General features: G+C 43.7%; 1 protein-coding gene across 3 annotated transcripts in view; it reads left to right on the plus strand.

Moving 5' to 3' along the window:
• Positions 1-5,505: 5,505 nt before the first annotated feature.
• The window catches only part of INF2 (inverted formin 2), a 57,027-nt gene continuing 48,233 nt past the window's right edge, over positions 5,506-14,299 (plus strand). For 2 of the 3 annotated variants that reach the window (XM_069950912.1, XM_069950913.1), the window contains exon 1: positions 5,511-5,730. In XM_069950912.1, the coding sequence (XP_069807013.1) occupies positions 5,704-5,730 (27 nt within the window). In that variant the 5' untranslated portion in view covers positions 5,511-5,703. Of the gene's footprint in view, positions 5,731-14,299 lie in introns of all 3 variants that reach the window. The other variant, XM_069950914.1, reaches the window with a different exon arrangement.

The following is a 14,299-nucleotide window of genomic DNA, read 5'->3' on the forward strand; positions in this document are numbered from 1 at the left end:
AGTCTGTAGACAAGGATCTCCAACTTCTGCAGGCACTATGTAACATTACATTTCCCCTGAAGTGGCTTTGGGCCACCAAGGACTGGAGTCCAAGTGCCCTCTAAGTCTTCACCCTATATTCTGTACAGACAATAGTCAGACAGAAAGAATAATCCAAAGAACAGGCAAGGGTCAGGATACACAGCAATACAGCAGAAACTGCAAACACCTTTGCTTGGAATGCTAGAATCCAACAATGCTCAGGCATGGAGATGCAGGTGGAGCAAGCATAAATATGTGCAGGTGGCTCTGGATTGGCAGATGGCAGTAACAGGTTGAGACAAGTTGCCTCTATAAACCCAAAGCTGTTGGCCACCTGTGCAATCCAGTGGGCAGGGGTGTCATTTCAGCAGAAGGAGGAAGAAGACACAGTAAGACACAAGCCCCAGGATGAGAATGGAGCACAGCAGAGGAGCTGATAGGAAGGCTTTGCCGCCAGTGAGTCTCATTCAACTGTGTTACATGTGGTGTACACTTTAGAAATGGGATATCTGAGGCACGATGTAGGATTTGTGGTAGTAAAAGCTGTGCCTTGGTGGAGGATACCTTACCTTTGTTAGTGGTCCAAGTATAACCCTCTTCTTAAAGGGGTACTCTGTTGAAAAGTTGTTTATAAATCTACTAGTGTCAGATAGTTATTTAAAAAGAAAAAAAAAAACAGCTTTTGACAGTTCCTGACACAGACACAGGTGGCAGCAGAGAGCACCGTATCATACATACGGCAGCTGATAAGTACTGGAAGACTTTGGATTTGTGAATAAAAGGAATTTAAAAATCTGTATAACTGTCTGGTTACACTTGATTTGAAAAATGTATCTTCTCCAGAGTAGCCCTTTAATGTATTTCAGAGCTCACTGACAGGCAATTCATTACGACTATTGCAATCCCTAATTATGCGTATTATCCAATCATTATTGCCATTACTATAGTATCTACAAACTTCCAGGTTTCAAAGCAAAAAAAAAAAAAAATTAAAAAAATCAGTGACTGGTCCTTAATCTACCATGTGATAGTAATTATACTGGGGTCTTCTGATATGGCAGAGGGTCCTTCGACACCAGGGCCCATGCACTCACCACACCGCTGACCACTACAATAAAAGCCTCATACTGTATATTATGTGTAGCAAACATCTGGAATTTTTTCAGAGGGTTCTTATTAACATAACAGCCTCAGATCTCATCTACATGTACAGGCAATAAACATAGCATTGTTCCACCTCACCTAGACATGTACTGATAAATGTCAGAGGCTTTTGTCACAAGCACTAGCAATTTTTATGTCACGTTTCACAGTCAAGAAGATGATAAAATGCTGCCATAGTGACACAACACAGTTAATAGGAAGCACTGTCACCTCCCATGTGTTTAGTACTCAATACAGCCAGGAAAACAGGACTTTCTGCTGTGATCAGCTTAATGTAATCTATGAACTCGGCAATGTCACAATATAAAATACTGTGAGAGTATTCAGTTTTCTTATAGCATCACCACAGGGCATAATAGGCGGCACAGGTCCTCCTGGGTGATGCCCTAGCTAAGTGATGAGTACCCTAAAAGTGAACCCTCTCCATTAACATACAATTCTCTAAAGCAATAGGATAGAGGCCTAAAGCTGGCCATTTATTTCTGACAGGTGTTGACCATCACCGAATCCTGGCATACGCATGAACACTCAGCTCTCCAGAGCATCCATGTGTTCCCAATGGGCAGGTGGGATAAAACAATTGGCAGACATCAGATAAAGTAATTTATCTTACAAAATGATCAGGCATTCTGAAATCCAACTGTCTGATCATTCTCTTCCCCAACATCCGCCATTGTTAGTAAGTGTTAGGAGCCTCACATACACATTTAATGGTCAGCCAATCAAGCCAGAATAGGCAGATCCAGCTTAAAGGGGTGGTCCTTAAAGGGAATCTGTCACTAGGTTTATTCCACCTTAAATGAGGGCAGCGTAAACTAGTGACAGAAATGCTGAACAGATTGGTGTATTACTGGCATCATTTTGTTTAGCCGTTCTCCTAATGTGCAGGAGAATATGATTGTTGCCACACCCCTCCCCCCGGCCTACAGCTGCTGATTGACAGTTTGCTGCCTATACACAGCATGGATAGATAATCGCCAATCAGCAGCTGATGGGCGGAGTTTTCTGCTTCTCATGAATATTGAGGACTACTGGGCTTATGCATATAATGGAGAGGACTACTTATTGTCCATGTTATTTAGGAAGATATCTCTGGATCAGCTGTACAGAATACTGTAAGTGATACACCATTCTGTTCAGCTTCTCTGTCACTAGTTTTTCCTATCCTGAGATACTGAGGGTCTCTTTAAAGACCAGGCCTTAAAGGGGTGGTCCAGAATGGCAAAAACATAACTGCTTTCTTCCAAAGACAGCTCCACATCTGTCCTCAGGTTGTGTGCGACTTAACACTTGGCACCAGTCATTTCAATGGAACTGAGCAGCAATACCAGGCACCGGTGTCGGACTGGGCCACCGGAGGATCCTCCGGTGGGCCCCTCCCCCGCTCCAACTGCCTGTCCAGCAGCTGGGGCCCCCAGACAGCCATAGGATGATGCTGCCTGTCCTCAGTGGGCCCCAGCTGCAGCAGGATAAATACATGGTTTTGCCGGGTCTGCCCGACTCTGAGAAGACAGCCCCGGCAAAACCATGTCCTGGGTAGTCCCGGGAAGTCCCGGGAAGCCCCGCCCCCGTCGCAGAAAGCCCCGCCCCCTCCAGCGTTCGTTCTTATTTAAGCAGAGCAGGGAGAGGAGTCGCTGGGGCACAAGAGGAACCTTACAGGTGAGGTAAGTATATCTGTTTGTTGTTTTTAATACAGATGGAGTGACTGGAGAATGATGAGGGAGGTACTGGTATGCTGATGAGGGGCAAAAGGATGAGGGGGTACTACTATGATGATGGAAGGGCAAAAGGATGAGGGAGTACTACTATGATGATGGAAGGGCAGGAGGGTGAGGGGGTACTACTATGATGATGGAGGGGCAGGAGGATGCCGGGGGTAGTAGTATGATGGGTAGGAGGATGATGGAGGGCTAGTAATTTGATGGTGGGGCAGGAGGATGAAGGGGGTAGTAGTATGATGGGGTAGGAGGATGATGGATGGGTAGTAATATGATGGAGGAGGAGGATGAGAGGGGTATTACTATGATGATGGAAGGGCAGGAGGATGAGGGGGGTACTACTATGATGATGGAAGGGCTGGAGGATGAAGGGGGTAGTAGTATGATGGGTAGGAGGATGATGGAGGGGTAGTAATATGATGGTGGGGCAGGAGAATGAAGGGGGTAGTAGTATGATGGGGTAGGAGGATGATGGAGGGGCAGGAGGATGATGGAGGGGCAGGAGGATGAAGGGGGTAGTAGTATGATGATAAAGGGCGTAGTATGATGATGGAGGGGCAGAAAGATGAATGAGTAGTAGTATGATCTTGGAGGTGCAGGAGGATGATGAAGGAGGTAGTAGTATGATGATGGAGGAGCAGGAGGATGAGAGGGGTAGTAGTATGATGAAGGAGGTAGTAGTATGATTATGGAGGAGCAAGAGGATGAGAGGGGTAGTACTATGATGATGGAGGTGCAGGAGGATGTTGAAGGAGGTAATAGTATGATGATGGAGGTGCAGGAGGATGAAGAAGTAGTAGTATGATGATGGAGGAGCAGGAGGATGAAGGAGGTAGTAGTATGACGATGGAGGTGCAGGAGGATGAAGGAGTAGTAGTATGATGATGGAGGTGCAGGAGGATGAAGGAGGTAGTAGTATGATGATGGAGGTGCAGGAGGATGATGAAGGAGTAGTAGTATGATGATGGAGGAGCAGGAGGATGAAGGAGGTAGTAGTATGATGATGGAGGTGCAGGAGGATAAAGGGGGTAGTAGTATGATGATGGATGATTTGGTCAGTAACAGTGTGATGGTATGTTGAGAGGTACAGTATGGTGATAATATATATATATTAGTGCTGTTCTGGGGTCACTTCCACACACTGAGCCACCACATAACAATGTATTCTGATCTCCCACAAAGCATTCAGTGTACAATACACCAAGAATCCTCCAGGTACAACAGCTGCAAGCACTACAACTCCCAGCATTTACTGATAGTCTGCATCCCTCAGTATATGCTTGGAGTTGTAGTACATATGAGTTGCCACTGTAGAGACATATAGTGCTGGACCTTTAGGGCTGATGGTTGTAACAGATTATGGCCAAAAGAAGCTTCTGCACAACAATCAATTATTAAAGATTTGTTCTGTCTGAAACTACAACTCCCAACATACCCATCATTAAAGCTTCATAAGTGTAGGGTATTCTGAGAGTTATAGTTCGACTGAAAACATGTCATTCACAAGGGAGTTGTCGCAGATCCAGATGAATCCAGGATAGGGCCGGGCCAGTATGTCGCTTTTCACCGATTCTTCCTTGGTGGGCCCCAAGGATCATTTCCTCTGGTGGGCCCCAGGTACCCCAGTCCGACACTGCCAGGCACTAACGGAAGATAAGGGTGACAATGTTTCTAGAAAAAAGCAGCTTTTTTTTTCCGAATCCTTTTAATAGATTCCTCTTCTAGAACATATCCATGCATTCTCAAGGTTTTGGCTGTTCTTTTCCAGAAACCTCACCATTAGGCTGGGTTCACACTGCGTTTTTGCGATCCCATTTTCATAATGGAAGTCAATGTAAAAACGGATCAAAACCGATGCACACGAATGCATCCATTTTTTCATCTGCTTTTTGCATAACCTAGTTTAAAAGAGAAAAAAAATGAGTTGCAAAATAGCAGTGTGAACTCAGCCTTACACTGGCGGACAGTAACAACTTTTACTGATGGATTACAGCCCTAGACCAGTGTTTACCAATCTGGGGCACTCCAGCTGTTACAAAACGACAGCATTGCCCGGCATTCTGGGCATTGTAGTTTTGTAACAGATGGACTGTCACAGGTTGGGGGACACTGTTCTACACAGTGATAATCCACCGTCTGACAGGCAGGGCTTATTATTACAGCGCATCAGACGCGTGGCTGGTTACAACATACAGGGCTACGTCAGAGTCATTATTTTAGCCTCTGGATCTGAGCAGGAACTGGCTGTGCTGACTAAGACCAAGCAAAAATCTTAGAAATGTGACTATATCAGAAAGTCGGAGAACTTTTTATTATGCAATACATACAGTTGCCATAGCAAAAAAAGAAATCTGTGCGAGACGTATAGAACGTGTAGAACTGTACATGCAAAAGTGATCTAAAATACTCTGCACATCTGGATGTAATTGCTTGGGTTGTTGCCTGCCTTGGGCAATTCTTCATTGAAGAAGTTTTGATTTTGCTTTCCCTGTGTCCTGAGCTGAGGCCTATCCCAAGAGGAAAAGGGGGGGGATGTAGAGAGATTGGGAGCAGGGAGGGAGTGCTGGGCGGAACTCTCCAGTCTGCTGACACAAGCAATGTGTGATTCACTCTCACACCCACTATGCAATACATTCCTGAGGCTCTGAGCATTGCCGTCTCCTCTGGATCCCTCTCATGTCACTTGTTGATCAGGAAGCTGCACAGCCCATCAGGACCAGCTTCTCTTTGGATACCTTAATACCCACAGCTCCCATTGAAGAGAATGATAAGCTAGACTTAATATCTCCAAAGTACAATAATGGAGAAAACCGACGGTGAATCTGTGGTAAGTCAGCAATGTAGCGGATACAAGATTGAAGGTTCTTTGTTATTAGTCTGCCAAGTTCCTATCATTCATTAATTTCTGCATTTGGCTCATCACGGTTATATTTGCAATGCAAATATCAATATAACATTCTGGGGGCAGATAAACATATGATCCGGGATAATACTTATACATGATACAGATGTAGCAGAGACTAAATTAAAATTATATGCATTGGAGCTGTAATATTTAACTATGTAAACGGATGACAGACTCGGCTCTGCTGCGTCTGACGTTGTGGTTGGGTTGGTGGGTACATTATGTTCAGAGGCGATAAGGGTGATGTCGGAAGGGAAGTGCTCATTAGAGGATGAATGTGGATGTGGTCTGTCGTACATCACCAGTTATGTAGCGGAGTAGTCTTAAAGTCATGGAGACTTGTTGGGAAAGTCTTTAAAAGGTCAAAAAAGTGTTAAAGAATCTATTTCCTTCTATATGAACATGTACGATAACCAAAAGAACTGTTTACGGTTCTTTTGGTTATCCTACATGTCCGTATAGAAGTAAACAGGTCATTACAGAAGTATATAAAGGCATTTGTCCAGTATATAGGTATTGGTCATTTAGCGTGTTATGATGGGGACTGCGTGTCAGAGCAGTGTTATCTCAATGGTGGCTCTCCAGCTGAAACCTGCCAGGGCATGATAGGAGTTGTAGTTTTGGGACAGCTGTAGAGCCTATGATTGATGAACACTACTGTAGGGGGTGGGGCAGTGTTTGCCTACTCACAGGTGTCGGTAAGGCTATTGTATGGATGTTACACTAAGGGTGACATATCTCTTCTCCAAATAACCAATTGGATGGGTGTGTATTCGTAAACAAACTCTGCCCCTCCCCCTTCTTCAGTAAACACCATTTACCCCCCTTTCAAACTTCTGTTCACTTAGGGCCCCCTACAGTAGAGGGGGGGGGGGTCACGGTATTATTTATTAATTATATAGTGTTATAATTTGTGCACTACATAGCACTGTTATCTTGGTCTTGTTATGTATTCATTGTATGGTACTGTTATATGGACGCCATATTATTTATGTGCACTGTTATTAGGGCAATATTATAGCACTATTACACTCCACTTACTTATAATGTGAAATAATTGCATGCTTTTAGGTCTCTATAAATCTTAACCCATCCCTGATGGATATTTCATACACCAGTCCAACACTATAGATTATCATCATAGCTATTTAACTTATAAATATACTGAAAAGACCCTTTAAATTTGCCATAAAAATGAGGTAAGGGCATAATTGGATTTTTGAAAAATATTCAATTTAACTGGTACCAGAGTTAAAACAGATTTCATAGACTTAAGCCTTCCAGTACTTGTCAGCTGCTGTATGTGTGGTGCACCACTATGGTGTTCAACCAGTCACTTGCCAGATGGTACTGTGTGACACCACTACTGTGGTGGTTGGTGGGAGTATAGCTCAGCCAGATGGTAGGTTGTTGTGACGCCAGTGCCGGTTGGGCACACAGGTATGAAGGCACTCCTGGTTTTAGTTTAGGGAGGCTGGCTATACCCTTTCCCCTGTGGTCGTTGACCTGCCAGGCTGTAAGCGGGTGCTTATCACGGTGGTCCGGAGTGGAAATGTGACCCACCTGGACTATTGGCACCGCCACCCAAAGAAGGGGGAGATGACCCAAGAAAGATTCAGTTACTGTGTTGGTGTTAGAGTAATAATCACTGAGCCCAGTTACCATAAATAAAATCTTCTTTACTTCAGAAATACTTAATACAATAGTAGACAATAGACTTGTGACTGGACAATAGACTTTTGACTTGACTAACAGAATCTGTGCTGAGAGCTTGAGAGGTAGTATAGCCGTGATGGCTTGGTTGCGTGCTGAGAAGTAGAGAGTACAGAGAAGCGGAGAGGAGTAGGTCGTGAGAGTCCTAACCCAAGTAGTAATGTGCTCTGCCTGAACTTTAGTAGTAGAAGTAGAATACTTGAGAGTAGAGAGAATACTTGTGCCAGTGTTTTGAACTCTGTCTTGATACCACCTATTGCCCTATAGTGTCAGGTGGCCCATCCTCCTAGGGTGACACAAGCCCCAGAACTTGTTACCTGGGTTGAGTAGAGTGGTCAGGTTTTCCTGGTTACACCTGCGCTGCGAGATAGAGCACATAGGCTTATAGCAACTTTGCTCTATCCAGATCAGTTCCTCTTGCTTCAGGATACAGTCCTGCACCTTTAGATATGTTCACGGCATGGGCTGAGATTATCTCTGACTTGTCCCCTCTGTGAGTGTTTAGCACTGCATAGTGAGTAGAAGTGCTGCCTTCAAGAAACTAGTGTCTGTGCTTCCCATGTGTGTCTGTCAACTACCTCACTCCAGACTAGACTACACTGGACTGACTAAGTGCGAGGGTACTTCCTTTCTCCATGTGACAGGGTATGTAACCCTGGAGAAGACAGTGCAAAAGAAGAAAGAGAATAGAGATAGGTGGAGAACACAAATAAGGTCTTATTGGTGCACAAATCACAAACAATATCCCCTTCAGTACTACACCTGTGCAATACTTAGACACAAGATATACATACTAGCGACATCTAGTGGCAAAACTTAGGTACAAAATTATTACCACTTTTACTTAAAACACAGGCTTTTGCGAGGGGTGTATAAACTAGTAACACCGTGGTGGGACACTACTAATGTCCTGCAGGAAGCAGTGTATTCCTTCCACGTTGCTCTCTGTTGCCACCTCGGTCCATGTCAGGAACTGGTCAGAGCCGGAGAGGTTTTCTATGGGGATTTTTTACTGCTTTGAATAATCCCTGTCATGGCCAAAGGCCGCAGCAGAGAGCACTGTGTCAGACTGTAAAGAATACACCACTTCCTGCAGGACATACAGCAGCTTATAAGTACTGGAAGACTTCAGTTTTTCAAATAGAATTGATTTACAACTCTTTATAACTTCTTGGTACCAGTTGATTTGAAATCATTTTTCTCGCGGAGGCCGGGTAGTGCAGCGTTTAAAAATTATTCACTAAATAACACACATTACAAAGTTATACAACTTTGTAATGTGTGTTATGTAAGTGAATGTCCCCCTTCCTTGTGTCCCCCCACCCCCAGAAGTGTGGTGCAGTATACTCACCACATTACTGTCGACCCCGGCCGCCATCTTGGGTCAAACTGCGTCATCTTCGGGAAGCCGTCCGGACCGCTCCAACCGCCCCTCATGCCGGCCCCCCCTCTGCTGCGTCATCAGCTGCTCAGCCACACTACCCCTTTAATGGCAAATCTGCAATGGCAAAAAAGCAAATGGTACATTACATAGAGCCCATGGTTATCCATGTTTTTGTTATTTTAGTGCAAAATTCTGCTCTTTAGCAACAAAGGATTTAAAATGGTTTGCTGTCTACATGAGTGTGTTACAGTGCAGCACTGGCTTGGTATGTGTGTTCTGCTTTGTGTATTCACAACTAGCCATTAAGTCTGTGAAGTTCCAGAGCGATGAGCAACAAGAGCAGATGGAAAAAAAATCTAAAAGCTGAAGAAGTTTCCAAAATTCTAGCGGTAAAACCTAGGAGGCCGTCAGTTATTCTCTCCTATGAGTCACTTTTCCATTTGGCTGAATGAAGGGCCAAGAAAGGAAAAAAAAACCTTGACATATCAGTGTCATCCGTATAATTATAGAACATGAACTCTAAAATCCCGTCTTGGATGTATATCGCAGGTATATGGCAGTCTAGTAAACTGAGAGAAACAAGAGCAACATCGAATGCACAATAAAACTTGGATTTATACAGTATAATTCTGCAGAGCACCTGCAATATCTTAGGGTAAAACTTCCCCTTGCACCATTATTCCTCTTGGCTTATATCCAGCTCTCTCCTGAATCTTTTCTGGTCAGCAGTAGAACAACAGTGTATATAAGTCTATGGCTATATAAGGTTTCCCCTTAGTATCCGGGGCATAATTTTATTATCATCATAGTCCTTTCTAGAGCAGAGATATACATTTTTTTGTTTGTATTTAAAATGAGACTCAAAAGTCTAAGGGGCGTTCACCAGCACAGTAAAAGCCCAGGTAAGTCCTGTCCATGTTTTTTAATCTAGTGGCTGCAAGTCAAATGAGATATGCGCATACAAGCTGATATGGAGGCACTGAATAATAGGACATGATCTGGTCATACCTGGGCTTTTACCACACTAGGCAACACCCCCAGGCACTTGAGTCATACTTACGTATTAACAAGAGACAAACTTATATCATGGCACAGGAAATAACTATTGAAATAAAAAAGGTATGCCCAAAATCCTGATAACCATAGGCTTATTTACACCTGTGTTTTCCTGTTGACTGAGACACTTTAAATCATTGCTGCCACTAAAACTAAACTTTATATTAGGTATACTTACCTCTCTCTATTCCAGCAGTCCTCCTTACTTCTGTGCACCACCACAGACAACATCTAGGATTGAGGAGAGATGCAGGAGCAGGGAGCAATGAGGATCTATATGTTGGGTCTGGGGTCTATCAGGGAATTTGGGGAGATTCTTATTTTAGGTCTATATTCTGGGAAATGTCTGGTTTGCGTTCCTTATTAGTTCCAGAGCTTTAGTGGTCTGTATTGACAAGGGGATCTGTATTTGTGGGTATATTCTTTTTTGGGGTGGGATGAAGGGGGTTATAAGTCCTATTTGAGTTTTGAATATTATGGGCTCGGAGCATCTCCTATCTAAATGGCCACGAGGCTCAAAATATTATGCAACTATATATACACTTTATAAAGAAATAAACACTTTCTTCATATACTATATGTCAAAGTCTTTCTGATATTAATTATCAAGAGTTTGCACGTTTGTAATTATACACATATATACATACACACACACACACACACACACACATATATACACACACACACACACACACACACACATATACAAACCCTGTATATTTATAGTTAAAGAACACAATTAAAAAGATACTCCTGTATACACCCTGGAAGATCACATAAACATAGATACAGATGTGAATACAAAGAGAATACACAAACACCTGTACACACAGATACTTGTAGCAATGGGGTCCCAAAGCAAATCTTGTAATAGGGTCATACTTTTCATCCTAAATCCTATAGGCCACAGGTACTGCCATATGGGCAGGAATTTCTCTCCTTCTATTTGTTTCTAGCAAATATTAGCAGTGCCTGTATTGTCCATTGTCAGTGACTGGTAATTTTAGGACTTCCCATATCACAGGCAGGTCCACTGACAGCTAAAGCAGCTGTTCAGACTGAAGACCCTGCCAAACAGCAGCTCATATCTCAGCTTCCCTCATGAGCCCTTGATGAAACATTGAGAATTATATCCTAGGATTAGAAATCCATTAATAAAAATTGATAGCCTAAAGATACAGGTTTGATTTCTCTTGGGTCTGACACATTGTGGGATTGCAGGTATATGTGAACAATAGGCTTTTGGCTTGTGTAGGGTGGGGCTCATGTACTTAACTGCATATTAGTCAGCCTAAACAAACAGCGAGCATAACCTTCTGGGGAACAACACTGACATTAACTTCCTATGTAGAAGCTATTGTCATCGGCTGGATTTCCTCCGTGAGTCAGCTGCCTGCTGCACACTTCATGTACTACTGTATAAAGGTTATATGGATGGATCCAATATTGCCTATAATCAGAAATCTCTCAGATGGTACCATTCATAAGGAATATATATAAGGAATGGTATTACTGCAAAGGTTTCTTTGAAATACAACATAGAGATATGTACCATTTTTGAAGGGTACTTCTGTGCAAATGCCTTGTTTGTACACTGGTCCCAAATGATTGGGTCTCCATGGGTCGTATGCAGTAGCGTAATTTGGTGGGGGCAGATTTTCTGTACACAACAGCCGTTTTAGATTAATATTAGGTTTAGTGGCCAGAATAAAAACTGCAAGATTTCAGAGTTATTTTAAAATAGGATTCAGAATTCTTTTAAAATAGGATCAGACTGTTCACAATGGATCATGGCAGTGTCGGACTGGCCCACCAGAGGACCGGAGAATCCTCTGGTGGACCCCCAGCTTTAGAACCTGCACAAACACTGACTGACATGTTGTTTTTCAATGAGTCTTCATTGGTGGGCCCCAGGATCATTTTCTCTGGTGGGCCCCAGATTTTCCAGTCCGACACTGGATGATGGTAAGAGCCCAGCCTCCCCTCCTTGCAGAATAACCTCTGCACAAGCCATACAGCATGTCTAAAAAAAACCTCTCCCATCATAGTCCATGAGTCCTCTGCAGTGTTTTGCTTACTATATCCATGTAGCTGAGGGGAATACACATTGTTAACAAAGCAAAAGCTCTGGAAAGATGGTAGCCCCCAAAATAATGTACAAAAACTTACATATAAAATGACAATCAGAAAATTAAACTTATAATTAAAGAAAGAACATGTTTCTGTATCTGGCTGACACATTTCCTTTAAAGGAGAAGTCCAGCCATTTGTAAAATTCGGCAGTCGGCAGTGGCAGGGGGAATTTGATTACAAGTACGAACTTACCTCTCCTTATGCCCTCATGAGCAGCAGGACCAGCCTCAGGACCCCTGCCGGGCTCTGGGATCTCCAGCTCTGACACATCACAACCTAGCTGAGGGATTGGCTGCTCAGCCAGTCGGTGACTGGGTGGCGGGACGCTGCTCCAGTCTCTGATTGGCTGAGCGGCCAGTCCATCAGACAGGACAGGCCTCCCCTCCCCCCAAGTCATTACATCATCACATAATGCTTTTTAAAGGGGGTCCTGCAGCCGCTCACTGCCAAATCTTGCAAATGGCCGGTCTTCCCCTTTAAGAATGTACAGAACTTTCAGACATGTAAGTTACTATGCCATAGGTTAGAGACCATTGTGAAAAACAGGGTTCATGGTCACAGACTTGGCAGGCATACAGATCCATGTTGCCGGCAGATGTGAGGCCTATAAATATATAACCTAAATACATCCTGTGAAAATTTTTCCTACATATACATTAATCATATAACATACAGATACATATATGAAGGCACAAAGGGTAATTATCCCTAACATTTATCAAGGCAATGACAACTCCTAGACGTCTGTCTTCTCCCTGAAGCGTATTTAAGGTGCTTCTAGATGAGTCAAAAAATTACTCACTTCCTGTGATACCCTCCCAAGAAATCAACCCAATCGAGCATACAATGGCTGCATATTGCATGCAGTTTGTATAACACTAAGCCTAGTTCAAACTGTACCTAGCCTAGGGCAAAGATGAAGTTTGCTGTCCTTTTCCTGTATCTACATAAATTCTTAAAAAAATAGGATGGCTTGTTAGTGCCCTCTCTAGCACCAGGGTAAAAAAAAGCCACACCAGTCCAGTACTTATCAGCTGCTGTAGGTATAGAAACAAAGAGGATTGTCAGCAGAAAAAGTCCACTCGGTCCATCAAGTCTATCCTTTTAGTATTTCTTTTCTTATTATCTTAGGATAGATATACGTTTATCTCAGGCATGTTTTAAGGGGTATTCCGCTCAAACATAACTATATGTTGATGTTCATGGTAATGGTCCAAGGGCCATGGTAATGGTCCAAGCACGGACTGGAAAGCCCTGTATCGTAAGTTTACATACCACATCTGCTGGAAGTTTGTTCCAAGTATCTACTACTGTTTTAGTAAAGTAATATTTTATCATGTTGGTTCTGATTAGGGATGGTCCGAACTTGCCGAGGTTCGGGTTCGTATGAACCCGAACGCTCGGCATCAGATTCCCGCTGTCTGCCTGCTCCGTGGAGCGGGTGGATACAGCGAGAGGACCGCCTGGAAAACTGGGATACAGCCTATGGCTATGGATGTATCCCAGTTTTCCAGGCGGTCCTCCCACTGTATCCACCCTCTCCACAGAGCGGGCAGACAGCAGGAATCGTTTCCGAGAGTTCGGGTTCGTACGAACCCGAACCGAACCAGGTTCGGACCATCCCTAGTTCTAATCTTTCCCCCAACTGACATTCTTGTGTACTGAGTCGCTTACTCCATGGTCTGGTAAGACAGTAAGGAGCACTGAGGCACCATTAGGAGCACTGCTCTGCCCCCATAGTGCCATCCTGCCTTTTCTGATGACAACTATTGAAGCAGGCAAGCCGGGGGTGGAGCAGTGCTCCTAGCAGTCTTACCTCACCGAGGAGTAAATGACTAAGTGCACTGGAAAGGTGGTGAGGATGAAGGTAAGAGACATACCTTCATTCTCTGTGTCTCCTGCGCAAGAGGGGGCTATCAGCAGGTTAGATTTGTCCACATTCATGTCAGAAAATTATTTATATATGTAAATTACTTCTATTACTTCAAAAATACAAGCATCATCTGCTGTATATCCTGCAGGAAGTAGTGTATTCTTTCCAGTCTGACACAGTGCTCTCTGCTGCCACCTCTGTCCATGTCAGGAACTGTCCAGAGCAGTAACAAATTCCCATAGAAAACCTCTCCTGCTCTGGGCACTACCTGTCACTGACAGAGGCGGCAGCATAGAGCTATGTTTCAGGCTGGAAAGAATACACCACTTTCT

Source organism: Dendropsophus ebraccatus, chromosome 13, assembly GCF_027789765.1.
Source record: "Dendropsophus ebraccatus isolate aDenEbr1 chromosome 13, aDenEbr1.pat, whole genome shotgun sequence".
Classification (NCBI taxonomy): Eukaryota; Metazoa; Chordata; class Amphibia; order Anura; family Hylidae; genus Dendropsophus; species Dendropsophus ebraccatus.